Source organism: Sarcophilus harrisii, chromosome 4 (genome assembly GCF_902635505.1).
Source record: "Sarcophilus harrisii chromosome 4, mSarHar1.11, whole genome shotgun sequence".
Classification (NCBI taxonomy): Eukaryota; Metazoa; Chordata; class Mammalia; order Dasyuromorphia; family Dasyuridae; genus Sarcophilus; species Sarcophilus harrisii.
The window spans coordinates 428,493,929-428,520,971 of NC_045429.1; the positions used below are offsets into that span (position 1 = coordinate 428,493,929).

The 27,043-nt window shown below is 37.9% G+C and overlaps 2 protein-coding genes across 2 annotated transcripts; both read right to left on the bottom strand.

Annotated features, from left to right (window-relative positions):
* Positions 1 to 8,942: 8,942 nt before the first annotated feature.
* Positions 8,943 to 10,647, bottom strand: LOC116423442 (C-C motif chemokine 4-like). Its single transcript, XM_031967572.1, has 3 exons — positions 10,464 to 10,647; positions 9,776 to 9,890; positions 8,943 to 9,328 (listed from the first exon to the last, which is right to left on the bottom strand). Exons 1-3 carry the CDS (start codon positions 10,609 to 10,611, stop codon positions 9,241 to 9,243), a joined length of 351 nt encoding a protein of 116 aa, XP_031823432.1. The 5' UTR covers positions 10,612 to 10,647; the 3' UTR covers positions 8,943 to 9,240.
* Positions 10,648 to 16,830: 6,183 nt separating this feature from the next.
* Positions 16,831 to 18,421, bottom strand: LOC116423443 (C-C motif chemokine 3-like). The gene is made up of 3 exons (XM_031967573.1): positions 18,303 to 18,421; positions 17,622 to 17,736; positions 16,831 to 17,207 (listed from the first exon to the last, which is right to left on the bottom strand). The coding sequence occupies exons 1-3, from the start codon at positions 18,373 to 18,375 to the stop codon at positions 17,093 to 17,095; spliced, it is 303 nt and encodes a 100-aa protein (XP_031823433.1). The 5' UTR covers positions 18,376 to 18,421; the 3' UTR covers positions 16,831 to 17,092.
* Between the last annotated feature and the right edge of the window lie 8,622 nt (positions 18,422 to 27,043).

Consider the following 27,043-nt stretch of genomic DNA (forward strand, 5'->3'; position numbering starts at 1 on the left):
CCTTTCTAATATAATTCATGTGTAAGATCATTTCAATTTAAAGGATGTTTAGCCCCAATTTATCACCAATATATGAGTGAAATGTGTGTGTGTGTTTGTATATATCTATGCTTTGTGTGTTTGAATGTATACACAGAAGTAAATACCTCCATTATAGTTGCTTTTCTGTGTCAGCCAACAAATATCCAGGAATTATGTAATAGAGTATATATATATATATATATACCTCTAATTTCACAGACTCTTACATTTTACTAGGGGAACCATGGAAGAATTTGTTGCAAATGCTGGTCGAGCACAAATAGGGAATGAGTACTTGAGATCGTGGCTCCTATCTCCTTATGTGATAAGATTACCAACATATATTTGTATAATATTTTAAGGTCACAAAGTACTTTTTCATCTATTATCCTATTTCATCTTTTTTTTTCCTAAAGTAAAATTGAAATTCAACGATTTCGTTGGAGTCACATACCTAGTAAATATCTGAGGCCACATTTGAACTCAAATCTTTCTTACTTCAGAGCTGGTACCTATCCTCAGTGCACATAATCACTCCCACCTCATTTCACCTTAAAGAGCTCAATTGATTAATTTATTATTAATTAACAAGTTCAATTAAGTAATTAATTTGGCTTCTGAGGTAGGCAGGCAGGTTTATTGTTGTTATCACCATTTTATTCATGGTGAAATTGTGTCTGAAGTAATGTGAGATCTTTGTCTAAATTATTTTTCCTGACTTTTTGGTTTTCCAGAAGTTTGACTGAAGAGAGTCCTACTTAGTAAGTGCTGTCTTTGGGTTTGCATGATCTGTGATGTCATTTTTTACTTCTGTATGAGAGTTAAGTGAAAAGGAGACAGGGGAAGAATTCATACAATGGCAGCAAATGTGGAAAGAAGTAACTGAAATAACTGAGAATGCTGATCAGTGGAATGACTAATCATGATTTCAAAAGACTGATGATAAAACTTGTTTCCACCTTTGCCAGAGTCCATACTTAGTACTAGAAAGGAGCAAACATTATAACCATGATTGTTTATTATGCTTATTTGTTACAGTGACAGGTTCCTTTGGGAGTGAATGAATGCAAATTTGGGGTGAATCCTGATGCAAAAAGAAAAAGACAAAGAGTATCAATGGAAAAATAATACAAGGAGGAGTAGGAGAAAGAAGAAAGTTCTAAAAGGGATCCAGGAAAAAGGGATTTACTGATCATTAGCATAAATTACCTAATACTAAATAGACCATTAAGAGCAGTTCAGGAAAGCCTAATTTCTCTATTGCTTTAAATCATATATTGGGATTTTATACTTGCAAAAATCTTTCCTGTCTCTGTTTCTCTGATTCCCTTTAGCACTCTGTCTCTGTTTTGTGGTCTCTGTTTGTCTCTCTCTTTCTCTGTCTCTATCTCTCTATCTCTTTCTCTGTAACTCTATCTCTTTCTTGATTCTGTTTCTAGCATTCTGTTTCTGTGTCTGTGTCTTTCTATCTGTCCATCTGTCTATCTCTGTTTTTATCTCTCTATCTCTGTCTTTCTGTCTGATTTCCTCTAGCACGCTTTTTCTGTTTGCCTCTGTATCTTTCTGTCTTTCCATTCATCTGTCTGTCCACCTATCTGTCTGTCTGTCTGTTTCTCTCTCTCTGATTGTGTCTTTCTCTCCAATTTAACCTCTTCCTCTTCCTCACTTTCTTTGAGCTTGTGTTTGATAAGAAACACAAGATATGAATAAGTATCCTCAGTCAATCCAAACACTCCTATCTTCACACCTGTTCATCCAAGGATTTTTCTCTTTAACCTCAAGTGTCTGATTGACAGTTGCTTGAGACTTGTCATCTTTCATTTTATAATTTACTTTGAGAATGGGGCCAATTGACTTTTTTTTTTGCTCATTCAATAGTCTAACACACACACACACACACACACACACACACACACATATGCATTGTTATGGCAATTAATGTCTTTAAAAAATATCATTTGAAAACTAAAAGTGGCAGTACTAAGAATTTACACCTGCTGATTCCAAATCAAAATTAGCCAATTTAATAGGGATTTTTCCAACTTTAAAACAAGTACTTCTTAAATTAAAGTTAAATGTACTGAATCTGTATAGAAGCCCAGTTTAGCTACGCTGTACATAGTCACTCAGATTGTGAACACAGGATTTGGACCTAGTAATTCTGACTCCAAATGTAATATTTTTTTCTGTTATCACATCATGCGGAATACTTCCCTTTTTGATGACCCCTTTTCCTCATTCTCTTTTCCATTCTGACACGGATTTTCCACTGTGTTTTGAGCCTATCCCTTACATACATACTATTTCCTGACAGTTCTCTCTCAGAATCATAAAATCGTAGAATTGAAGATTTGAAAGGGACCCCATTAGACATACCCTACTACAACTACCTCCATAGGTAGTCACCCACCTCAGGCCTGTTTAATGGCCTCAAAGGAGAGGAACTAAGTGCCATTTGAGGCAGCTGGTTTCAGTTTTGGACAGCTTTAATTATTGTTTGGTTGTGCTATGATTAAGTTTCTATTTATTTCTTTGTTACTTCTACCCATTGCTCATGGTGAAATAGTGCTTCCATAAAAACTAAGTATGTACTTGAATATCAGTACAATGAAGATCCTGAATTTTTTCTTTCTTCACTGGTCATCCTACAACTCATTCTTAAATCAGGGACTCTCGACTCTTTTTCTTCCTGATTGCTTTCCTTGGCACACTATCAGCTTCCAAATATTTTTCTTAAACTGTGTGCCCAGAACTGAACATAGGCCACATGCCAGAATATGAATGGCATTAGCCTCTTACTCCTGGAAGCCATGTTTCTCCAGGTAGATTAGACATTTGGTAACTATTCAAAGTGCTAAGTCAAAATGAGATTGTCATACACTTCAATTATCAAATTTTATTTCTTTCAGAACAAATGCTGTCTGACAAGTCTTCCCTTACCTAGTATAATAATACAGAAAATACACCTGAACAATGCTATTTCTGTCATAGTAACTTTTTTTCCCCTGAGGCAATTGGGTTTAAGTCACTTGGCTAGGGTTAGGAAGTGTTGGGAAGTGTTAAGTGTCTGAGGTCAAATTTGAACTTGGGTCCTCCTGATTACGGGCTGGTGCTCTATCCATTGCATCACCTAGCTGCCCCCAACAATCCTATTTCTGCTGAGAAAACCAAAAACACTCAGAAATCATATAGCTTGAAAAAGTTTTATTATGAAATCTTTGTCCAAAAGATGGTTATAATCCAACAAATGGCCCCAGGATTCAAAGGAACCAAGGTTTGGCTGCTAACAGAGCTCTCCATGGGGAAGACCAGTATCCTCCAAAAGTGCAAATAGTACTAATAAATACCCCAAATTGCCACCAAATAATTTACATAAATTAAATTTCACTTATATAAAGCTTCGAGGAAGGCTGGGGTCTGGGGAGATTGCTTCTGAGTGTTGAATCCTTTGGCTCAGTCTATTTTCCTGTAGGGTTAGACCTTGATTTCACATAATTAATATAGTCCCGAACCCAGGCATCTCTGGGGTTGGCACACACCTTTCCATTGTTAGTTATGAACCTGTGAAATGAGAGGAGAGGACATGAGAGACCAAAGACCTTTTCAGCTGGAGATGAAAGGAAGATTTCTCTGTTGCCCTCTTCCCAACTCCCTGCAGATTTCTAGAAGGGATTAAGGAACCACTATTCCATCTTCTGAAATCTCCATCAGACTCCTTGAGTCCACCTGTTTCTTTTTAAAGACCTCTTTAGAAGAGATTATCTTAGTCTCCTTTTCAGCCTCTGATTCCTGTTGTTTCCCTTTATCTCTCCATTGAAGGGAGTCGCTTCCATCTTGCTCTTGGGAGGACCAAACCTGGGTATGGGACTACATGGACCACTGCTCTCCCTTTTATCTATTTGAGTTGCCTCATGTAGCCATTTGGCCCAATTGCCAAACAGCTTCATTTTCTCTTTCCATCATCTCACCCTTTTTCACCCTAAGGAAACTCAGTGGGCAAATACTCACACCACAGCTGGTTTGGAACACTGGCTGCCGGTCTCAACATAACTTTGCACAAGATGTCTTGGGATCCGCTCGTTATATTTGTAGCAGCAGAAGGAAGAAGTTATGACACTCCCTGTAAAGGAACGAGATCCCTAAAATGAGTAAGGTCATACCTTTAGGTGCTGGAATTATCTCAGCAACATGCTTTCCATCAGGCACACTGTGGATGTGGTCCCTCATGTCTCCCTACCCTGGTTCTCTCCAGCACCAAGTATGATTCTCATCCTACCTAGAGGAGGGTCAGATCTGCTCCCCTCCTTCCCAAAAGGGAACACAGAGAAAACCTGAAAGATGAGAGCTAGAAGGGATGTCAGAAATCCATGCAATTTCTAACTTTTATAGAGGAATCCAGTTGCTGCAGATCCCATGGGTACTTAGTGTCAGAGTCACTAGCAGCCAGTCTTGGGCCCTTTCTGCTCTTTTCTCCTGCCTTGAGCTTGCATGTTTACCAGCACATATTGTTAAGGGCATGTTAATGCTTTCCAATCCAAAATGCTTAGAAGGCATCCCTGTTCCTACCTTCCCACTCTCCCCTCTCCAGCCTCACTCTCCATCCCTCCCTTACCAGACTCCTTTGATTATACTGTGGGTGCTCTTTGGCCAGAGCTCTATTTAGCTCATGATTGGAGCCTGAATACAGCCATAGAAGGCAAGAAGAAGCCCACTTACATGGTACAGAGGATGCTAGAGATCTGAAGGACATGATCATAAGGATGGAGAGAGCAGCCATAGAGACCTTCATGATCCTGAGAGAGAGCAGCTGGAGGAGCAGAGCACAGGCTGAGAGACACTGCAAATCTGTGCCTGGATCGTGTCTGGAGTCTCTTTTTATACAGGACTGGGAGTTCATGAAAAGATGGAATCAACAGAAAATGAAGGAAATTTCCAAGAAAGAGATGATACCGTCAACAGCTGACATTTTCTTCCTCATTGTAGTTTCATCATGATGGGAGGGATGCTTATGACGAGACAAGATAATGAGAGAAGGATGTAGGGAGTTGGAGAGTGGTGCTTCACTGGGAATGTAATGAACTTGAGTTAGTAACAGAGACAAGCAAAACCAAACAGGAAGGCTAATAATATTAATCATCAATTTAAAGGAAGGTATTCAGAACGAGTTCCATATTGACATGTCTTTGCTTACCTATATCACAAGATTATATATTTAGATGTAGAAGTGATCACCTAGCCCAAATTCTCATTGATTATATCGTATGTAGGCACTATGGATCCTTATTGGAACACTCAATCCCACTGAGAAGTTAAATTCCCTGAATTTGGCTCCATGTTTTTCCCATCCCTATCCCACTCCTGTTCCTTAGCTTATAAAAACTTCTTCAGAGGGTATTCCCTAATTCCATAAAATGGAGCTCCCATTAGTTTGTTTCCCTCTGAAATTATCCGTTGAGAATCAATTGAATCATTCAGATTTAAACAGTTTTTACAAAGAAATATTAGCCAAAGTGCTTCCATAAAAACAGCTGGTACATAAGTCTGTGACACATTCCCTCAAGGACATCCAGAGTTCCAGGGAAAGTGAGTTCCAGCTTAGAGAGTATAAAGATGATTAAGCAATGTGGTGACTGAGAGTTGTGCTTCTGACAAAGGTTTAAATCACAGCCTCCATCCATGGAACAGCTAAGCAGCTCCATTGAGCATGATGCATCTTCTTGACTTGTGATGTGGACAATGACATCCAGGTGAAACAAGGGAATTGATAGGAAAGCAGGGAAAGATAGGAAGTCCAAAATCTTCCAGAAGCATTGCACCAATACATGATATAAGCTACCAATAAAGCAAGCATGATATTCATCCAGCCCATTCAGGCATGTAGACTAGGAGTAGTAAGAAGACCTGGCCAAGGTTTAAGCCAAAATCTCTCCTTAGGGATTTCCTTCTGCACAGCAGAGTTACTCTAGGAAGCCACACTTGTCCCAGTTTCTGGAATTTATCTCTTCTCAACTTCCTTGATAATTCATAGATGATCCTTAGACTGAGATTGTTTACTTGACCTATCCCAACATAATTCATGTGTAAAGTCATTCCAATTCAAAGGACATTTAGCCCTCAGTTTATTGCCAATATGTGATTGAGTGATGATTTAAATTAAAGTGTTCCCATTTTTAAAATGGCATTAGGTGCTTTAGTCATATACATATCACAAGTTTTTTATATATAATATATATACATATGTGTACATATGTATATATACACAGAGATAGATATCCTTCTTCTACTTGCTGCTTCTCTTATGCCAGCCAAAAGATATCGAAGAATTATGTGATAGAGTATACATATATTTTAAATTCACAGACTCCATGTTTCACCAAGTGAACTCTGGAAAAAATTTTACAAATGGTGATCATCTACAGAGATAGGGAACGAGGATTCTGATGGCCTGGCTTATTCCTCTGTCTTCTTATGTGATAATATTATCAGTAGATATTTATTTAGCATTTTAAGGTCACAAAATACTTTGACATCTATTATCCCATTTCATCATTTTTTCCCTAAAGGGAAATTTGAAATTAGATTATTTCCCTAGGGTCACATACCTAGTAAGTGTCTGAGGTTGCATTTGAACTCAGTTCCTCTTGACTCCAGGGGTGGTATTCTAGCCACTGTGCCACCTAGCCACCCCATGTCTTTTTACTTAAAGAGTTCAATTAATCATGATGAAATTTCTTGGCTTCTGAGGCAGGCAGGCTTGTTATTGTTATCCCCATTCTATTCATGGTGAAATTGTGTCTTGAAGTATACGGTGTGAGATCTTGGTCTAAATCTGTTTTTTCCAAACTTTTCCCAACATTTTGGTTGAAGAGAGTCCTTACCTAGTAAGTGTTGTCTTTGGTTTACCATAGTTTTCTACTTCTGTATAGAGAGTTAAGTGAAAAGGAGACAGAAGAAGAATTTATACAATGACAGCAATAATGGGAAAGCAAGATCTTTGAAATAATTAAGAATCCTGATTAGTGAAATGACTCATGACATGTTTTTCAGAAGACTGATGGTAAAGCTTGCTTCCTACTTTTGCCCGAGTGTATATAGACAACAGAGGACTAGAATAGGGGCAACAATTTTCAACCATGGCTAATATTTCCATTTATTTTATGTGATTATGCTTATTTATTACATTTGGTTTCTTTTGGAGGAAAGAATGGTGAATGGTGGGTGTAATAATGAAAAGACTACCAACAGAAAAAAATACATAGAATATAGTAGAAGAAGAAAAAAATTCAAGAGAATCCAGACAAGCAAAGGTATTTACTTACCACTGTGATAAATTACGTATATACTTAATAGACCATTTGGAGCAGTTCAAGAAAATCAAGTGTTTCTCTATTGCTTCTAAAATCATATATATAACCATTTCTTTGGTATTTCATACTCAGCAACAGTCTTTTCTGTGTCTGTTTCTCTCTGTATCTTTCTGTCTGTCCATCTTTCTATTTATCTCTGAGTCTATAAATATATATACATATACATCTGTCTTTCTATTTCTGTCTCTCTGTCTCTGTCTTTCTCTTTATTTTGATCTCTCCTCTTCCTCACCCTCTCTGAGCTTCTTTTTGAAAAGAGAACCACAAGATATATATAAGTATCCTCAGTTAATCCGAACATTCTTTCTGTCTTCATCTCTGTTCATCCAAGGATTTATTGTCATTTAACCTAAAGTGTTTGATTGCCTATTGCTTGAGACTTGTTGTTTTTGACCTTATAATTTATTTTAAGAGAAGTGGGGCTACTTGGATTTTTTGCTCATTCAGCAGCCCACCCTTATAAAAAAAGACTATGTATACGAAAATCCATGTTTTTATAAAATATTATTTGAAAGCTACAAAGTATCAGAGTCAAGACAAAAATTCAAACCTACTGATTCTAAATCAAAATCAGTTTAAAACAAGTACTTGGTAGGTTAATGTTAAATATACTGAATCTTTGTAGAAGCCCAGTTTAGCTAAGCTCTGCATCATAACTCAGACAGTAAAAACAGGATTTGGATCTAATAATTCTGACTCCAAATGAAGCATTTTTTCCTGCGGTCATGTGAAATAATTCCTGTTTTGATGACCTCTTTCCTCATTACCTTTTCCTCTCTGACATTAATTTTCCACAGTATGCTGAGAATATCTCTTACATATACACTATTTTTTGACAGTTTCCTGACAACATCAAAGAAATGAAGAACTGATGCAACTATCCAGTCCAAGATATACTCTACTAGAACTTCCTCTTTAGATAGTCACCCAACCTCTATTTAATGATCTCCAAAGGAGGGGAACCAACTGCCATTTGAGGCTGCTGATTTCAGTTTTGGACAGCTCTAATTGTGAGAAAGTTTTTAATTGTTATTAAGCCTTTATTTACCTCTTTGTCACTTCTAATTGCTCTTGGCAGGTACAGATAGAACAAGTGTGATCATCTTCCTCATGATGGCCCTTCAAATACTTGAATATTAGTACAATGACTCCCCTAAATATTTCCCTTTCTTCACTAACTATCCTTCCATTCATTCTTAAATGACATGAACTCTAGACCCTTCTTATTCCTGATTACTATTCTTTAAACATTATTAATTTCCCAATATCTTGCTTAAACTGTGGTGTTCAAAGTTATAATAGAGGCCAGAATATGGTGAGGTTAGCAATCGTTATTTCAGGAACATATACCTCTTGGTGTAGATTAAACATTTAGGGGGCCAGTCAGGGTGCAGCATCAGAGATTGTCATACACTTCAACCATAATTTTTTTTTTAATTCAGAACAAATGATGTCTGAGTAATCATCCCTTATCTGGTATGATAATAAGAGGTCCAATGGAACAATCTGATTTCTTGTGAGAAAACCAAAAATACACAAAAAGCATGTGGCTTGAAAAAGTTTTATTCTGAATTCTTTGTCCAACATATATTCATGGAACCCAGCAGATGGCTCTAGGATTCAAAGGAACCAAAGTTTAGCTGCTAATCAAAGTCTCCATGGGGGACAGGTGTCCTCCAAATGTGCAAATAGTACTAATAAATACCCAAAAGGGCCACCCAATAATTTAAATAAATTAAATTTCACTGATAAAAATATCTCAGGAAGGCAGGCATCCATTATTTCTGAATGTGGAATTCCTTAGCTTGGTCCATTTCCTTTTAGGGATTCATTGTTTTAAGCTCTGGGGCCTTCAATTCAGCTCTGAATCAGCTATGTACTTCTGAACCCAGTCATTACTGGGATCTGCACACATCTCCCGTCCCTTTTTGGTCAGGAACCTGTAGAACAAGGAGAGAGAATAGGAGAGATCGTGGAGCTTTTCAAGTGGAGAAAAAGGGGAAGTCTCTCTGTTGCTCTCTTTCCAACTTTCTGTAGATATCTGGAAGGGACTAAGGAACCACTTTCCCAAGTTCTGACATCTCCATCAGACCCACTGAGTCCATTGTCTCTTTCTAGAGACATCCCCATGAGATATTTTCTCAGCCCCCTTCCTGACATCAAATTACTGTTGCTTCCATTCATCCCTCTCCATTAGAGGGCGTTTTTCACTTCTTTCTCCCAGAAGGGCCAAACCTGGACATGGGACCACATGGGCCACTGCTCTCCCTTTTATCTACCTGAGCTGTCTGATGCAGCCATTTGGCCAAATTGCCAAGTAGCTTCATTTACTCTTTTCATCATCTTGCCCCGTATCCCCTAAGAAGCCTCAATGGGCAGATACTCACACCACAGCTGGTTGGGAACACAAGCTGCTGGTCTTATAATAGTCTATCACAAATTTTCTGGGGATCTGCTGTCTGACATGGGAGAAGCAGCAGGCGGTGGGAGTGCTGGAGCCCACTGTAAAGAAAAGAGTTGCATGAAATCAGTAAGACCATACAGTCACCCTGCAGATTCCTTGGGTGTTTACATTATCTCAGGAACAGGCTCTTCATCAGACACACTGGGGATGTCCTTTCTCATATCTCTCCTCTAGTACTAGGCATAGTTCTCTGGGAAGGAGGAAGATGAGACCTGCCATTCCTGTTCCCAGGTGGGTATCAATGGAGAAAACATAAAAAGCTAGAGATGGATGGGATGTCACACATCACATTGTCCAGATTCTGTTTTAGAGAGGAAAATGCTTGTCACAAGTAATTTAGTGTCAGAGCAAGAACTAGGACCAAGGTGGATAAAGGCTCAGTCTAGTACCTCTTGCCTGTCTTGATCTTGCATATTAAATAACAAATGCTGTCATGAGCATATTCCTAATTTCAAGTTCCAAGGCATATGTGTTCCTGCCCCTGTCATTCAAGTCTCCTCCACCCCACACTCATAGATCTCTGTGATTAGACCAGGCTAATCTGTCAGGGTTGTCTCCAGATTATGCCTAGTGCCTGGGTACAGGCACAGGGGAGAAGGAAACTCACTTACTTGGTGCAGAAGATGCCAGAGAGCTGAAGATCATGATTATGAGTATGGAGAGGGCAGCCACAGAGACCTTCATGATCCTGGGGGCAAAGCAGGCTGTAGGAGCAGAGCACAGTCTAAGAGATTCTTCAGGTCTGTGTCTCAGTCTCATGTTTGGACCCTGATTTTATAGGGGCATCTGAGAGAACCCAGGGAGATGGAGGCAACATAAGAAAGTGGAAATTCCTGTATAGAATGTATGATGTCATGGGGGGAATTGTTAACTCAAAAGTTACAAAGGAAATATAAGGCTGGTGTGAAGAAACTCAGGTACTCACCCAGTTTCATCATGGGAGAAAAAGGAAGGGGGATAGAGAGAGGAGAAGTGTGCATGTGGTAGGGCGGTAAAGGTGTTAAGGGGGAAGTGGTGAAATTGTTTTAGAAGCACAGACAGATGAAAAAAGTGCAAAATCAAATAGCAAAGGATTATGTTCATCATTTATCTAAAGGAGTATTCGTACTGTCTTAATATCATAGCAACCTATATTTTAGGAGTATTAATTTAAAACTAGAAATGTCATTAGTGATTTAGTCCAACACTTTCTTTTTAAAACTAAAGAAACTGTGGTCCAAAGAGATGTGACTAATCCTAGATCACAGTGGCAGTTAGAAGTACTTCTTGGATATGATTCCATATCTGCTGACTCTACATCTTTTCAGTCAAGAAGACGAGCCCATACAAGAAACTCCTGTGCTCTTATCAAGACCCACAAGGAAAATTTTTTGTGGAAATTAAGACAGAACAGCAACAGGCAATGGGGACATTTAATTTTGTTCCATTCCTTTCTATATGATGCATTAGCATCCATTTGCATAACTTTTTAAGGGCACAAAAAAATGTTGACATTGACCATTTAATCTTCACAATAACCATGTAAAGTAAGCAAGCTTGGTATTCTTATCCCCTTATTTCTAAACCTTACTAGCTGTGTGATCTTTAATCTCATAGCTAACAGACTAATAAGAGGTAGTGTAGAAGAGTGGCTACAAAATTATTAGTTATTGTAAGGAAGCATCTTGTCTAGTTTCCATAGATAGTGAGTAACAGATTCAGGATTCAATCTTGGACTTTCTGATGTCAAGGAAATTTATATAAACTGTGGGGGACACTTAAGGGGAAGGAGGCAATGGGATACTGTAGTGGGACTATAGGTATGAAACAATGAGTAGAATTGTTAGATATTAATACAATATCATCATAGATATGTGCTTTTTTAGAAAATGAAAATGAATTTGATTTACAATCAACAAAACATTATGTGGAGAAATGCTTGAGATGTGAATAGAATAGATAATGTTGCCACTAGATGAAGTCTGGAATGATTGTCAGGTATCTCCTTCCATTTCTCTCCAGTTTGCTTTTGATACAGTCTTTCATGTCTAGGTATGGTGATTCTTTGGAGGATATTGCAATATATATTATATGATGCTACATCTGATTTCTGACTGCCTTCTAGTTGTCCTAGAATTTTTGATCCCATACTAATTTTTCCCCAAGTGGGTGACATTCTTGAGTTGGTCAAACTCTCTTTTAGTATATATACAAGCTCCTAATTCAGAATGAAGTGAATGGAAATAGGAGAAAAACTGATGCAATGACTATAATATTGTAGAGGAAAGCAATTTTGAATGAGTTAAGAATGCTGATGATTGCAATGACTAATCATTCTATGAAAAGACTGAAGATGACCCCATTTTTCCTCTCGTTTGGCATGGAGGTGACAAATTAGAAGTATCAAATCAGTCAAGCATTTTCAGTCATTGCCAATGTTTTGGGTTGCTTTGTTATTTTCACTTGATGTATTATATGGATGGGTTTCATTTGGGAAGTCATGGCAGTTAGTGGATAAGGATGGCCATCTAAAAGGAAAATCAAAGTTCAGGGATGAAAAAAAAATTTCAGAGCAGAAATAAGGACAGAAGGAGATGCCAACAAACAGGGGAATTTCCCTACCATTGTGATAAAGTTAATATATACTTTAAAATAACCAAATATGAACATTCATTGATATTTTATTATTTATAATAAAAAAGGAAACATTTTATGGTCTATAAGCATCATGGCAATGTTTTTTGTATGGAAGAAATTAGGAGACATTACAACATGGGTTTAGAGATCACTCCCTTTTAGTCAATGGTTTTTCTTGCAAATTTCTTAGTCCTGGTATAGGTTTGGACTGTGGCTCTTCCCTATGACTCCTTCCATGTTCAGAGAGTCCTAAGTTACTTTTTCTTATGCTCAGTGTTGTCTGAGTCATGGGAGAGGAAAAAAAAAAGTGAAGGAAAGAACATTTTCTCAGCCAAGAAGGAAGAGGGAGAAAAAAATCAAAACAGATCTAGGATTCTCTCCCTTCATAGTATGTTAAAAAAAAAAAAATGGACTTCTTTCTCAACAGTGTTTCATTCAGAAATGAGGATCCCACTCACATAACTAGAGCAGATTTTGTTGATTTCCTGTTCTTTTCTCCTTCAGAGTAGGTAATGTAGCATAATGGATAGATGGTTGAACTTAATTCAAATCCTATCTCTGAAACTTACAAGCAGAGTGTCCCTGGGCAAGTCACTCAATCATGTTTATCCATGAATATACCTCATTCTCGCCCTTAATCCTTGAAATTGTCTGAGCCCTACTCTCATATCTCCAACCATCTCAAAGTACATTTCATCAGGAGATCCAATTAACATTTTGAATTCAGCATACTTCAGGCAAGTGTTACCACCTACAAAAATCCATTTCTAATTCCCCATGTATACAGTGCTTCTCTTCATCCCCTGTAGTTACTGTAAATTTATTTGGTAAATAGATTTTAAAATTTACTTCTCTGGCTGTGTGTAGTTTCCTTACACTGGACTTCATAGTCCCTTGAATTACAAATTCCTTCTGGGTAGGGATTGTTTCATTTTTTTTTCCTATCTGGGACTTCACCACCTAGAATACATCATATGGTAGCCACTTAATAAAAACTTGTGGAATCCCAATAAATGTTGTAGAGAGATTTGTTATCCAAGGTAGAAGATTGGCCTCATTTGCCTCGAAGTTCCTGCCAGTCCTGCGTTTCTTCAGTTCTACTCTTGCTCTTTTTATTTTCATTTTATATTATCTTTTTTCTCCATTTTTTCTTAAAGCTTTTTCTTTTCAAATTTGGTATTTAATGGAGGGTTTTTAATTTGTTCTTTTTCTAGCTTTTTAATTGTAAAGTCAATTCACTGATCTTCTCTTTTTCTGTTTTATGGAAGTAAGCACCTAGAGATATAAAATTTCCCCTAATAATCACTTTGGCTGCATCCCACAAAGTGTAGTATGTTGTCTCATTATTGTCATTCTCTTGGATGAAATTACTGATTGTGTCTATGATTTGTTGTTTTACCCATTCATTCATTGGACTTAGATTATTTAGTTTCCAATTAATTTGGGGACTATTTTCCTCTGGCCAAAAATGCATTTAATATTTCTACCTTTCTGCATTTGATTTTGCGGTTTTCATGCCTAAAATATTTTTGTATAGTTTCCATGAATCATTGAGAAAAAAGTAAAACTCCTTTCCATCTCCATTCAATTTTCTCCAAAGATCTATCATACCTAACTTTTCTAACATTGTTTACCTCCTTAACTTCTTGCTTATTTATTTTGTGTTTTGATTTATCTAATTCTGAGAGAGCAAGGTTGAGATTTCCCCACTAGTGTTGTTTTGCTGGCTATTTCTTCTTGCATCTCTCTTAACTTCTCTAGGAATTTGGCTGCTACACTACTTGGTCCATATATGTTTAGTATTGATATTCATCTTCATTAACTATGATAGCCTTTCCTTATCTCGATTAAATCAGTTTTACTTTTGCTTGATCTAAGATCAGGATTGGTACCCCTGCTTTTTTTTTTTTAATTTTATGAAAGCTTTTTATTTACAAAACATATGCAGGGGTAATTTTTCAACATTGATCCTTGCAAAATTTTCCATTCCAAATTGTTTCCTTCTCCCCCCCCCCCCACTCCCTCCTCTAGATGGCAGGTTGTCCAAGACGTGTTAAATATGTTAAAATATATATTAAATCCAATATATGTATATGTATTTATACTGTTATCTTGCTGCACAAGAAATCAGATCAAGAAGGGAAAAAAAACCTGAGAAAGAAAACAAAATGCAAGTAAACATCAATAGGAAGAGGGAAAATGTTATGTTATGGTCCACACTCACTTCCCACAGTCCTCTCTCTGGGTGTATATGGCACTCTTCATCAGTGAGCAATTGGAAGTGGTTTGAATCATCTCATTGCTGAAGAGAGTCATGTCCATGAGAATTTAGTTTTATCTGTTATTCTCTCTCTTAACCTTGACTTCCCATCTTCCTCACACTCTCTGAGCTTTTAGTTTGTTATGGGCCAGAACTCTGAACTTGAAACAAAGAATTCTTACAAGGTATTAAGTCAGTGGAATTGATAGAGACGATTGTTATCTAATTTAGCCTGGTTCAGTATGATTGATTTGCTCCTACAAGGAGATGTTATGGGCCAGAACTTGCAACAAGGTACTAAGTGGAATTGAAGAGACAATGGTTAAATCTAGTTTAGCACTGATTTAATCCTATAACAAATAATGGTTTCCTAGTGATATAATGATTGCTGTATACTCAGTGGGGGCATATAAGCAAGAAGTCTCAGGGCCAGCAGGACAACTGCACTAGAAGCTCTCAGAGCCTCACCCAGGATTCAGTCCTGGAGATTCAGAAGCCAGAGAAGGCAGCAGGAGCTTAAGCTCTCCAAATCAAGGAGAGAGATAAGCCTTTAAGAAAGCTAACTAGGCCCCAGGAAAGGAGACAAGACTTGGAAAGAGATAATAAAGGATTTGGACTTTAACATCTGGTTGCATTTGTGTGATTACTCTGAAGTGAAACAAAGCTGCCTCCAGACACCCCAAGGAAACCTCAACAGAGAGCATTACATTTTAGAGGAGAATATTACATTGGTTGATAAGAGAAAAAATATATAAACATATTTCTTCAGCCAATCCGAACATTCTTTGGGTCTTCACACTGTTCATTCAAGGATTTTTTCTAATTTACCCTAAAGAATGGCATTGACTAGTTGCTTAAGACTTCTCATCTATCACCTTATGACTTACTTTGAAAGAGATAGGGTCACTTGATTTTTTTTTTTTGCTAAATCAACAATTCATCTTTATATAGTATATATATATACATTGACATCCAAATTCATGTCTTTATAAACTCTCATTTGAAAATGAATAAATGTCAGAGCCAGGATAAGAATTCACACCTACTGAATCTAAATCAAAACTAGGCCTTTTAATAGAGATTCCTCCAACATTAAAGGAAGTACTTGTTAAATTAATATTAAATATACTGAATCTGTGCAGAAGCCCAGCTTAACTAAATTGTACATGGTCACTCAGTGAAGACAGGATTTGGACCTAATTATTCTGATTCTAAATGCAACGCTTTTTTCTGCTGTTATATCATGAGAAATAATTCCCATTTTGATGACCTCTTCCCTCATTCTCTTTTTGTGTTTGAGCCTGATTTTCCATTGTGCCCTGAGCATATCCCTTACATATACACTATTTCCTGGCAGTTCCCTGATGACATCAGAAAAATCATGGGATTGGAGACATGGAAGGGAACTCACCAGACATCTAGTTCCAGACATAGCCAACTAGAGCTTCCTCTATAATTGGTCACCTGACCTCTTTTTAATGACCTCTAAGGAGAGGAACCAACTGCCATCTGAGGCATCTGGTTTCAGTTTTGGAAAGTTCTAATTAGTGGGAGGTGTGTCCTATTATTAACCCTCTATTGACTTTGTCATTTCTACCAATTGCTCATGTGGGCACAAACAATACAAGTCTGACCCTCTTCCTCATGATAGCTCTTCAGATACTTCAGTACTACTACCATAACTGCCATGAATTCATTCATTTCTTCATTAGCCATCCTTCAACTTATCCTTAGGTGACAGGAACTCTGGACCTTTCTTCTTTCTGATGACTATCCTTTAAACACTAGAGGTAACCCAATATCTTTCTAAGATATGGTGCACAGAATTTAACATAGTATTAGAGGCCAGATTATGGAGGGATTAGCAATCCTTATTCTGGGAACCTATACCTCTTGATGTAGTAATCTACATTGGGGAGCCACTGAACATGCTGAATCAAAATGAGATGGTAATACACTTCAACCACCAATGTTTTTTTCATTCAGAACAAATGGTACCTAAATCATTTCCCCCTTTCTAGTGTGATAATTCAGGAACTCCACCTGAACAATCCTATTTCTCCTGAGAAAACCAAAAACACACAGAAAACATATGGCTCAAAAAAGGTTTATTCTGAATTCTTTGTCCAACACATATTTGTGGAACCCAGCAGATGGCCCCAGGACTCAAAGGAACTGAAGGTTAGGGTCTAACTCCCATGAGGGATGGGTGTCTTTCCAAGTATAACTAGTACCAATAAATACCAAAAGTGACAACCAATAATTTACATAAATTAAATTTAACTTATTAAAACAACCCAGGAAGGCTGGGCTCTGTGGTGATTTCATCTGAATCTGGAATTCCTTAGCTTTGTCCATATCCTTTTACGATTCATTGTTCTGGACTCCTGAGGCCTTTAAATTCAGGTCATTCACATAATTCTGAACCCAGGCATCTTGGGGGTCAGAACATATACTTCTATTCCTTTTGGTCACAAACCTGTGGAGTGTGAGAAGAGATGAGAGACCCAGAAGCTTTTCAGCTGGAGATGAAGGGAAGGGTAATCAGTTGACCACTTCCCAACTTCCTCTAAATGTCTGGAAGGGATTAAGGAACCACTTTCCCATTTTCTGAAACCTCCATCAGAACTATTGAGTCCATTTGTCTCTTTCTAGAGACATGCCCAGGAGAGATTTCCTTATCCTGCTTCCATTTATCCCTGGCACTTGGAGGTAGTTATTCCTGGGAGAACCAAACCTGGGCATGGAACCACAGGAGCTACTGCCCTCCCTTTTATCCACAGCCTCACCAGAATTGCCTCAGGGATTTCTTTGGCCAAATTCCCAAATGGTTTCATTTTTCTTTCCTTTATCCTCTTTATCCTTTAAGGAGACTCAGGGGATAGATACTTACACCACACCTGGCTTGAAACACTGGCTGTTGGTTTTATAAAAGTCAATCACAAGTGTTCTGGGAATCTTGCTTTGGATATAGTTGAAGCAACAGGTACCAGGATCAGTGGAACTCGCTGTAAAGGAAAGAGTTGCTTTAAGTTAGTACGGCCATACCCTCATATTGCACATTCCTTAGACGCTTTTCATCGGGTACGCTCCTTCATGTCTCCCTAAGCCAGGTGCTCTCCAGCACCAGGTGTGATTCCCATTGCACCTGGAGGAGGGTCAGACCTGATCTTCTTGTCTCCATAAAGGAACCTAGGGAAAACCTGTCATAGGAGAGCTAGAAAGAATGGCAGAGATCTACTCATGCAAATCCAATCGATTATAGAGGAAGCCAGTGGCTGCAGAAGCCAAGAGTATGTAGTATCAAAGTTGGAACTAGAACCTAGTTGGACTAAAAGACAATCTGCTGCTCCTTCTCTTTTCTCTTGCCTTGAACTTAGCTATCAAACAGCATTGTCAAGGTCATGTTAATGCCTTTAAGCCCCAAATCTGTAGAAAACCTCTTACATCTTCACTCTCCTCTACACCCTCACCAGACTCCTTTGATCATACTATAGCTGTCTCTGATCAAGGCTATCCACCTCACAAGCAGAACCTGGGCAAAGCCACAAACAGTAGGAACAAGCCCACTTACTTGTTGCCGAGGGTTTGGGAAAATTGAAGGCCATGACCATGAGGATGGAGAGTGCAACCACAAAGAACTTCATGATCCTGAGAGGAGAGAGGAGCTGGAGGAGCAGAGCACAGGCTGAGAGACACTGCAGCTGTGTGCCTATCTCATGTTTGGGTCCCCTTTTTATAGGGTTTTGGGAGTTCATGAAAAGAGGGAACCAACAGAAAATGAATGGAATTCCTAAGAAAGAGATGATGTCATTGTCAGAAATCGGAAACTGCAATGCAAAGTTGTTATCAAGAGCTGATGTTTTCTTCCTCATTGCAGTTTCATCATTTTGTATGTGTGTGTGTGGAGGGGGGTCTTACAGGGAGAAGGAATGAAGAAAGAAAGTGTTGAGAAGTGGAGATTGGTGCTCAGTGGGGATGTGATAAACTTGAGTAGTAGCAGAGACAGGCAAAGCTAAATAAGAAGGATAGTAATGTTAATCATCAATTAGAAGATGGCACTCACAATGAATTCCACATGCCACCTAGATTCTAAGATTATAGATTTAGATCTAGAAGGGCCCTTAGCGATCATCTAGTTTAAACTTCTCATTGATTATAGCCCATGTATCCTCTATGGCTCTTTATCTAAATGCTCAGTTCCACTGATGAGTCTGTTGAACTTGGCTCTGTATTTTCCCCATCCTTACACCCTCCCTTAGCTTATAAAAGCTTCTTTAGAAGATTCAGATATTATTCCCTAATTCCATAAACTGGAGCTTCAATGAATTGTTTCTCTTTGAGATTATCAGTTGAAAATTAATTGAATCATGCAGATTTAAGCAGTTTTTGCAATAATGTATTAGCTATGGTGGTTCCATAAAAACAGCTGGTACAAAGCTTCTTTCAAAAGTCTGGGACTCACTGTCCCAGAAGAACATCCAGAATCAAGGAGAAAATGGGCTTCAGCTGAAAGAGTGTAGAGATGATTAGGCGAGTTGTACTTGTGACAAAGGTATAAATCATAGCCTCTCTTTGCTGAAATGTTTCTTCCATTCATGGACTAGTTAAATAGTTCCATTAAGCATGATAAATCTTCTTGGTTTGTGATGTAGACCATAATGAAACAAGGACATTGACAGTAAACACATCTATTCAAAGTTTAATTCAAAATCTCTCCTTAGACATTTCCTCCTGCACAGCAGAGGCATTCTTGGAAAGCAAGGAAACCACACTTGGCCCAATTTCTGGAATTTATCTTTTCTCAGCTCACTTGATAATTCATATTTGATCCCTAGGCTGAGGTTGTTTTCTTGACCTATGCTAACATAATTCACGTGTAAAGTCATTCTTATTAAAAGGTGGGTTTAAAAGTTAAAAGGCGAAAAAGAAGTTGTGTGCTTTATTTTCACTCATATAATAAGTTTGATAGACAGACAGATATAAATGTACACATATAGGTGTGTGTGTATGTGTGTGTATAATGTGTACACAAAGATCAATATCTTCCCTTCACCTGTTGCTTCTCTTCTGCCAGCTGGCAGATACTCAGGAACTATTTGACAAAGTATACATAACTTTAACTTCTCAGATTCCAGGTTTCACCAGAGGAACCATGGAAGAATTTGTTGCAAATGCTGCTCATGAACAGAAGTAGGAAATAAGAACTCTGAGGACCCGGCCTATTCTTCTGTTTCCTTATGTGATGATATTAGCAGCATACATTTGTACAACATTTTAAGATCACAAAGTACCTTGACATCTATTATTCCATTTCATTTTTTTCTGAAGAAAATAGTCAACTTAAATGATTTATTTAAAGTTACATGCCTAATAAAAGTCTGAGGCTGTATTTTAACTCAGGTTCTCCTGATTTCAATTAAGCATAATAAACTTTCTTGGCTGCTGAGAAAGCCAGGCTTATTATTTTTATCTCCACTTTATTCATGGTGAAATTGCATCTTGAAGTATATGGTGTGAGATCTGGGTCTAAATCTATTTTCCCAGCAGTTTCAATGAAGAGAGTTCTTACCCAATAAGTGATGTCCTTGGGTATACCATAGTATGTTCGGTCATTTTTTCTGCTTCTGTGTGAGAGTTCAGTATAAAGGAGACAGGGGAGGAATTTATACAATGATTGCAAAATATCTCTGGAAGTTACTGAGTATGCTGATCATTGAGGTGCCTTATCATGTTTTTCAAAAGACTGATGATAAAATTTGCTTTCCACTTTTGTCTGACTGTCCATAGACTAGAGAGCACTAGAACGGGGCAAACATTGCAGTCATGGCTGATGTCTTTATTTATTATGTTTGATAATACTTATTTGTACATTGTACATTGTTATTGTCTCTGTTTTGTTGTCTCTTTCTATCTCTGCCAATCTCTTCCAACTCTCTGTCTCTGTCTGTGTCTCTTTCTCTCTCTTATTCTATCTCTGTATATCTCTCTTTTTCTGTTTCTATCTATGTGCCAATCTCTGCATCTCTCTGTGCATGTTTGTGTGTCTCTGAATTTCTCTCTGTGTGTGTTTCTGTTTCTGTCTATGTGCCTCTGTCTGTCTGTCTGTCTGTCTCTGTGTGTGTGTGTGTGTGTGTGTGTCTCTGTCTCTCTTTTCCAATCTAGTTCTATCTGTCATTCTCTCTCTTAACCTCCACTTCCCATCTTCCTCACCCTCTCTGAGCTTCTGGTTGATAAGAAAAGCAAGATATGAATATATTTCTTCAGCCAATCAAAACATTCCTTCTTTCTTCACACTGTTCATCCAAGGATTTTTTCTAATTTAACCTCAAGAGTGGGATTGACTAGTTGCTTAAGACTTCTTACCCATCATCTTATGACTCACTTTAAAAGAGATCAGGGAACTTGATTTTTTTCTCAGTTAAATCAGCAGCCCACCCTTATAATATATAGCATGTATATGCACTGATATGCAAATCCATGTCTTTATAAACTCTCATTTGAAAGTGAATGAATGTCAGAGCCAAGATAAGAATTCACAGCTGATGAATCCAAATCAAAACTAGCCAATTTAGTCGAGATTCCTCCAACATATTTGTTAAATTAATATTAAATATACTGAATCTGTGCAGAAGCCCAACTAAATTGTACATGGTCACTCAGTGAAGACAGGATTTGGACCTAATTATTCTGATTCTAAATGCAACGCTTTTTTCTGCTGTTATATCATGAGAAATAATTCCCATTTTGATGACCTCTTCCCTCATTCTCTTTTTGTGTTTGAGTCTGATTTTCCATTATGCCCTGAGCATATCCCTTACATATACACTATTTCCTGGCAGTTCCCTGATGACATCAGAAAAATCATGGGATTGGAGACATGGAAGGGAACCCACCACACATCTAGTTCCAGACATAACCAACTAGAGCTTCCACTATAATTGGTCACCTGACCTCTGTTTAATGACCTCTAAGGAGAGGAACCAACTGCCAAACTGATTTCAGTTTTGGAAAGCTCTAATTAGTGGGAGGTGCGTCCTATTATTAACCCTCTATTGACTTTGTCATTTCTACCAATTGCTCATGTGGGCACAAACATTACAAGTCTGACCCTCTTCCTCAGGATAGCTCTTCAGATACTTCAGTACCACTACACTAATTGCCATGAATGTTTTCCTTTTTTTTATTAGCTCAACTTCAACTCATTCTTAAGTGATAAGGACTCTGGACCCTTCTCCTACCTGTTTACTATCCTTTAAACACTGTCAGCATCCCAATATCCTTCTAAACTGTGGTGCACAGAATTAAACATAGTATTAGAGGCCAGATTATGGAGGGATTAGCAATCCTTATACTGGGAACCTATACCTGTCCATGTAGATTAGGCATTTGGGGGCCACTGAGCGTGCTGAATCAAAATGAGATGGTAATACACTTTAACCACCATTTTTTCCATTCAGAACAAATGCTGCCTAAATCAACTTCCCATTTCTAGTATGATAATAAAGGAACTTCACCTGAACATTCCTATTTCTACTGAGAAAACTAAAAAGACACAGAAAACATATGACTTGAAAAAGGTTTATTCTGAATTCTTTGTCCAACACATATTTGTGGAATCCAGCAGATGCCTCCAAGATTCAAAGGAACCAAAGGTTAGCTGCTAAGCAAGTCTCCATGGGGGACAAGTGTCCTTTAAAGTGCAAATAGTACCAATAAATACCCAAAACTTCCACCTCATAATCCATATAAATTAAATTTCACTGATTAAAAACAACCTAGAAAGGCTGAGGTCTGGGGAGATTGCATCTGAATAGGGAATTCCTTAGCTTGGTCCATTTCTTTTTAAGATTCATTTTCGTAAGCCTCTGAAGCCTTCGGTTCACCTCTCAGTCATGTATGTACTTCTGAACCCAGTCGTCATTTGGGTGACACACTTCTCCTGTCCCTTTTTGGTCAGGAACCTGTAGAGTAAGGAAAGAGAATATGAGAGATCAAGGACCTTTCCAAGTGGAGATCAAGAGGATGTTTCTCTTCCCCTCTTCCCAACTTTCTGTAGAAATCTGGAAGGGAGAAAGAAACCACACTCCCAAGTATCAAATCCCCCATCAAGCCCACTGAGTTCATCTGTCTCTTTCTAGAGACATCCCCAGGAGAGATTTTCTCAGCCTCCTTCCTGACCTCAAATTATTGTTGCTTCCATTCATCCCTCTCCATTAGAGAGTGTTGTTCACCTCTTGCACACAAAAGAACCAAACCTGGACAAGGACCACATGGGCCACTGCTCTCTATTTTATCTACCTGAGCTGTTTATGCAGCCATTTGGCCAAATTGCAAAATAGCTTCATTTACTATTTTCCTCATCTTACCCTGTATCCCCTAAGAACCCGCAATGGGTAGATACTCACACCATAGCTGGCTGGGAACACGGGCTGCTGCTCTTATAATAATCTATCAGAAATTTTCTGGGGATATGATGTCATGGGGGAATTGTTAACTCAAAAGTGAAAATAGGAAATATAAGGCTGGTGTCAAGAAACTGAGGTAGTCACCCACAGGACAGTTTCATCATGGGACAAAAAGGAGGGGGGATAGAGAGACAAGAAGTGTGCATGTGATAAGGTGGTAAAGATGTTAAGGGGGAAGTGGTGAACTTGTGTTAGAAGCAGAGACTGATAAGAAAAGTGCAAAATCAAATGGTAGAGGGTTAGCCATCATTTATCTAAAGGAGTATTCCTACTGCCTTGATATCAGAACAGCCTATATTTTAGGAGTGTAGATTTAAAACTAGAAATGTCATTAGTGATTTAGTCCAACACTTTCTTTTTAAAACTAAAGAAGCTGTGGTCCAAAGAGATGTGACTAATCCTAGATCACAGTGGCAGTTAGAAGCACTTCTTGGATATGATTCCATATCTGCTGATGCTACATCTTTTCACTCAGGAAGACAAGCCTATACAAGAAACTCCTGTCCTCTTATCAAGACCCCCCAAATAAAATTTTTGTGGAACTGGGAACAGAGCAGGATCAGGCAATGTGGACATTTAATTTTGTTCCATTCCTTTCTATATGATGCATTGGCATCCATTTGCACAACTTTTTGAGGGCACAAAAATTTTTGAGATTGACCATTTAATCTTCACAATAACTATGTAAAGTTACTAGCTGTGTGATCTTTCATTTCACAGCTAACAAGAGATATTGTAGAAGAGTCGCTAAAAAATTCCTGGTTATTGTAATGAAGCATCTTGTCTAGTTTCCATAACTAGTGAGTAACAAATTCAGGATTCAATCTTGGCCTTTCTGATGTCAAGGAAGTTTATATAAATTGTGGGGACACTTAAGGGGAAGGAGGCAATGGGATACTGTAGTGGGGCTGTAGATATGAAATAATGAGTAGAATTGTTAGATATTAATACAATATCATCATAGATATCTGCTTTTTTAGAAAATGAAAATGAAATTGATTTACAATCAACAAAACATTATGTGGAGAAATGCTTGAGATGTGAATATAATAAATAATGTTGCCACTAGATGAATTCAGGAATGATTGTAAGGTATCTCCTTCCATTTCCCTCCAGTTTGTTTTTGATACAATCTTTCATGTCTAGGTATGGTGATTCTTTGGAGGATATTGCAATATATACTATAAGATGCTATATCTGATTTCTGTCTGACTTCCTTCCAGTTGTCCTAGAATTTTTGTTCACCTACTAATCTTTCCCCAAGTGGGTGACATTATTGAGCTGGTCAAACTCTCTTTTGGTATTGTTCTGTGATTTAAGGGAAAAGTTCAGATTCACTCTTATAAATGACTCTCTGGGACTCAATCAAAGTGAAAGTAAAAGTTAATTACACAATACACAGAATAGAATGCTTAAAATAACAACTAATCCAGCAAATAATACCTAAAAGACAAAGAATAATGAGAATTGTGATTGGGATAGCAGACAGAGAGAGAGAATACATCACCGATCAGGGGAGCTCCGACTCTAACTTACTTACACTGGCTGGGAAACCCTGGTAATTCAGCCTTTGAGTCCCAAACGGGAAAATCCTAGGCAGATCATCATCTCTGTAGGTGAGGTTTCAAATAGAGAATGATTCACTTGCCTTTTATAGGAATCAGGCTTTGTGCCAAATAAAGACATCATATAAGACAGGGAAGTATCAACAAGGGCTCCAGGTAGTTGTAGTCAAGTGTTGCATTGACAAGGGGGCCAGTCCTTATCGACAGCAACTGTTCCAAGGAGTGGAGAGTTCCTGGAATCATGTAGTTGGAGCTAAAACACATGTGGTACATTCCCAGCTTATAGGCTAAAAAATGATCAAGTCCTCACGGGAGAAGGAGCTAAAACACCTGTTCTTTTGGGTTAGGGAATGGTCACCTTCCCACAGGAGAAGGAGCAAAAATATATGTTCTTATGGGTGAGAAAACGGTCAAGTTCTCACACAAGTCATATCATAGCTTGATTAGGTTCACTTCGGGAAAATCATTCACATGGATATTGGGTTCACATGGTTCGGATGGAGATTAGGTTCACATGGGGAAAGTCACATTCTTACAATGATTTGAAATGAACTTACTAATAATATGGAGATTTCCTATTCAGGTATATATGCAAGCTCCTGATTCAGAATGAAGTCAATGGAAGTAGGAGAAAAACTGATGCAATGACTATTATATTGTAGAGGAAAGCAACTTTGAATGAGTTAAGAATGCTGATGATTGCAATGACTAATCATTCATTCCATGAGAAGACTGAAGATGACCCCGTTTTTCCTCTCGTTTGGCATGGAGGTGACAAATTAGAAGTATCAAATCAGTTAAGCATTTTCAGTCATTGCCAATGTTTTGGGTTGCTTTGTTATTTTCACTTAATCTGTCATATGAAAGGCTTTCTTTTGGGAAGTGATGGCAGTGGATAAGGATGGCCATCTAAAAGGAAAATCAAAGTTCAGGAATGAAAAAAAAATTTAGAAATACAGAGAGAGCAGAGCAGAAATAAAGACAGAAGGAGATGCCAACAAGCAGGGAAATTTCTCTACCATTGTCTTAAAGTTAATATATACTTTAAAATAACCAAATATGAGCATTCATTGATATTTTATTATTTGTAATAAAAACGAAACACTTTATGATCTATAAGCATCATGGCAATGTTTTTTGTATGGAAGAAATTAGAGGAGACACTGCAACATGGGTTTAGGGATCACTCTCTTTTAGTCAATGGTTTTTCTTGCAAAATTCTGCTTAGTCCTGGTATAGGTTTGGACTGTGACTCTTCCCTGTGACTATTTCCATGTGCAGAGAGTCCTTAGTTACTTTTTATTATACTCAATGTTGTCTGAGTCATGAAAGAGGAAAAAAAGAGAAGGAACGAAGATCTTCTCAGCCAAGAAGGAAGAGGGAGAAGAAAATCAAAACAGATCTAGCATTCTCCCTTCTTAGTATATTTTTTAAAAATGGACTTCTCCTTTCTCCACAGTGTTTCATTCAGAAATGAGGATCCCACTCACATGACTAGAGCAGATTTTCTTGATGTCCTGTCCTTTCCCCCTTCACAGTAGGTAGTGTGGTATAGTGGATAGCTGACTGAACTTAATTCAAAACCTGTCTCTGAAACTTTCAAGCAAACAGAGTATCCCTGGGCAAGTCACTCAATCATGTTTATCCTTGAAATTCTCTGATCTCATTTCTGAGTCCTACTTTCTTGTCTCCAACCATCTGAAAGTACATTTCACCAGGAGATCCAGTTAACATTTTGAACTCAGCATACTGCAGACAAGCATTACCTCCTACAAAAATCCATTTCTAATTCCCATGTATACAGTGCTTCTCTCCATCCCCTGTAGTTACTGTAAATTTATTTTGTAAATAGATTTTAAAATTAATTTCTCTGGCTGTGTGTAGTTTCCTTACACTGGACTTCATATTCCCTTGAACTACAAATTCCTTCTGGGTAGGAATTGTTTCATTTTTTTTTTCTATCTGGGACTTCACCACTAGCACACATCATATGGTAGCCACTTAATAAAAACTTGTGCAATACCAATCAGAAGATTGTCCTCATTGACCTCAAACTTCCTGACAGTCCTGCATTTCTTCAGTTCTACTCTTTCATTTTTTTTCATTTTATATTCTCTTTTTTCTCCTTTTTTTTCCTTAAAGCTTTTTCTTTCCAAATTTCGTATTTACTTGAGGGTTTTTAATTTGTTCTTTGTCTAGCTTTTTAATTGTAAAGCCAATTCACTGACCTTCTCTTTTTCTATTTTATGGAAGTAAACATCTAGAGATATAAAATTTCCCCT

Coding starts and splice junctions, on each gene's coding strand:
- LOC116423442 (XM_031967572.1), bottom strand. CDS start 10,611: ATGAGACTGAGACACAGACCTGAAGAATCTCTTAGACTGTGCTCTGCT. Junction 9,891..10,463: donor TCTGGCATCTTCTGCACCAA/GTAAGTGAGTTT, acceptor TTTTCTTTACAG/TGGGCTCCAGCACTCCCACC. Junction 9,329..9,775: donor TGTTCCCAACCAGCTGTGGT/GTGAGTATCTGC, acceptor CTTGTTCTACAG/GTTCCTGACCAAAAAGGGAC.
- LOC116423443 (XM_031967573.1), bottom strand. CDS start 18,375: ATGAAGTTCTTTGTGGTTGCACTCTCCATCCTCATGGTCATGGCCTTC. Junction 17,737..18,302: donor TCCCAAACCCTCGGCAACAA/GTAAGTGGGCTT, acceptor TTTCCTTTACAG/CGAGTTCCACTGATCCTGGT. Junction 17,208..17,621: donor TGTTTCAAGCCAGGTGTGGT/GTAAGTATCTAT, acceptor CACACTCCACAG/GTTTGTGACCAAAAGGAATA.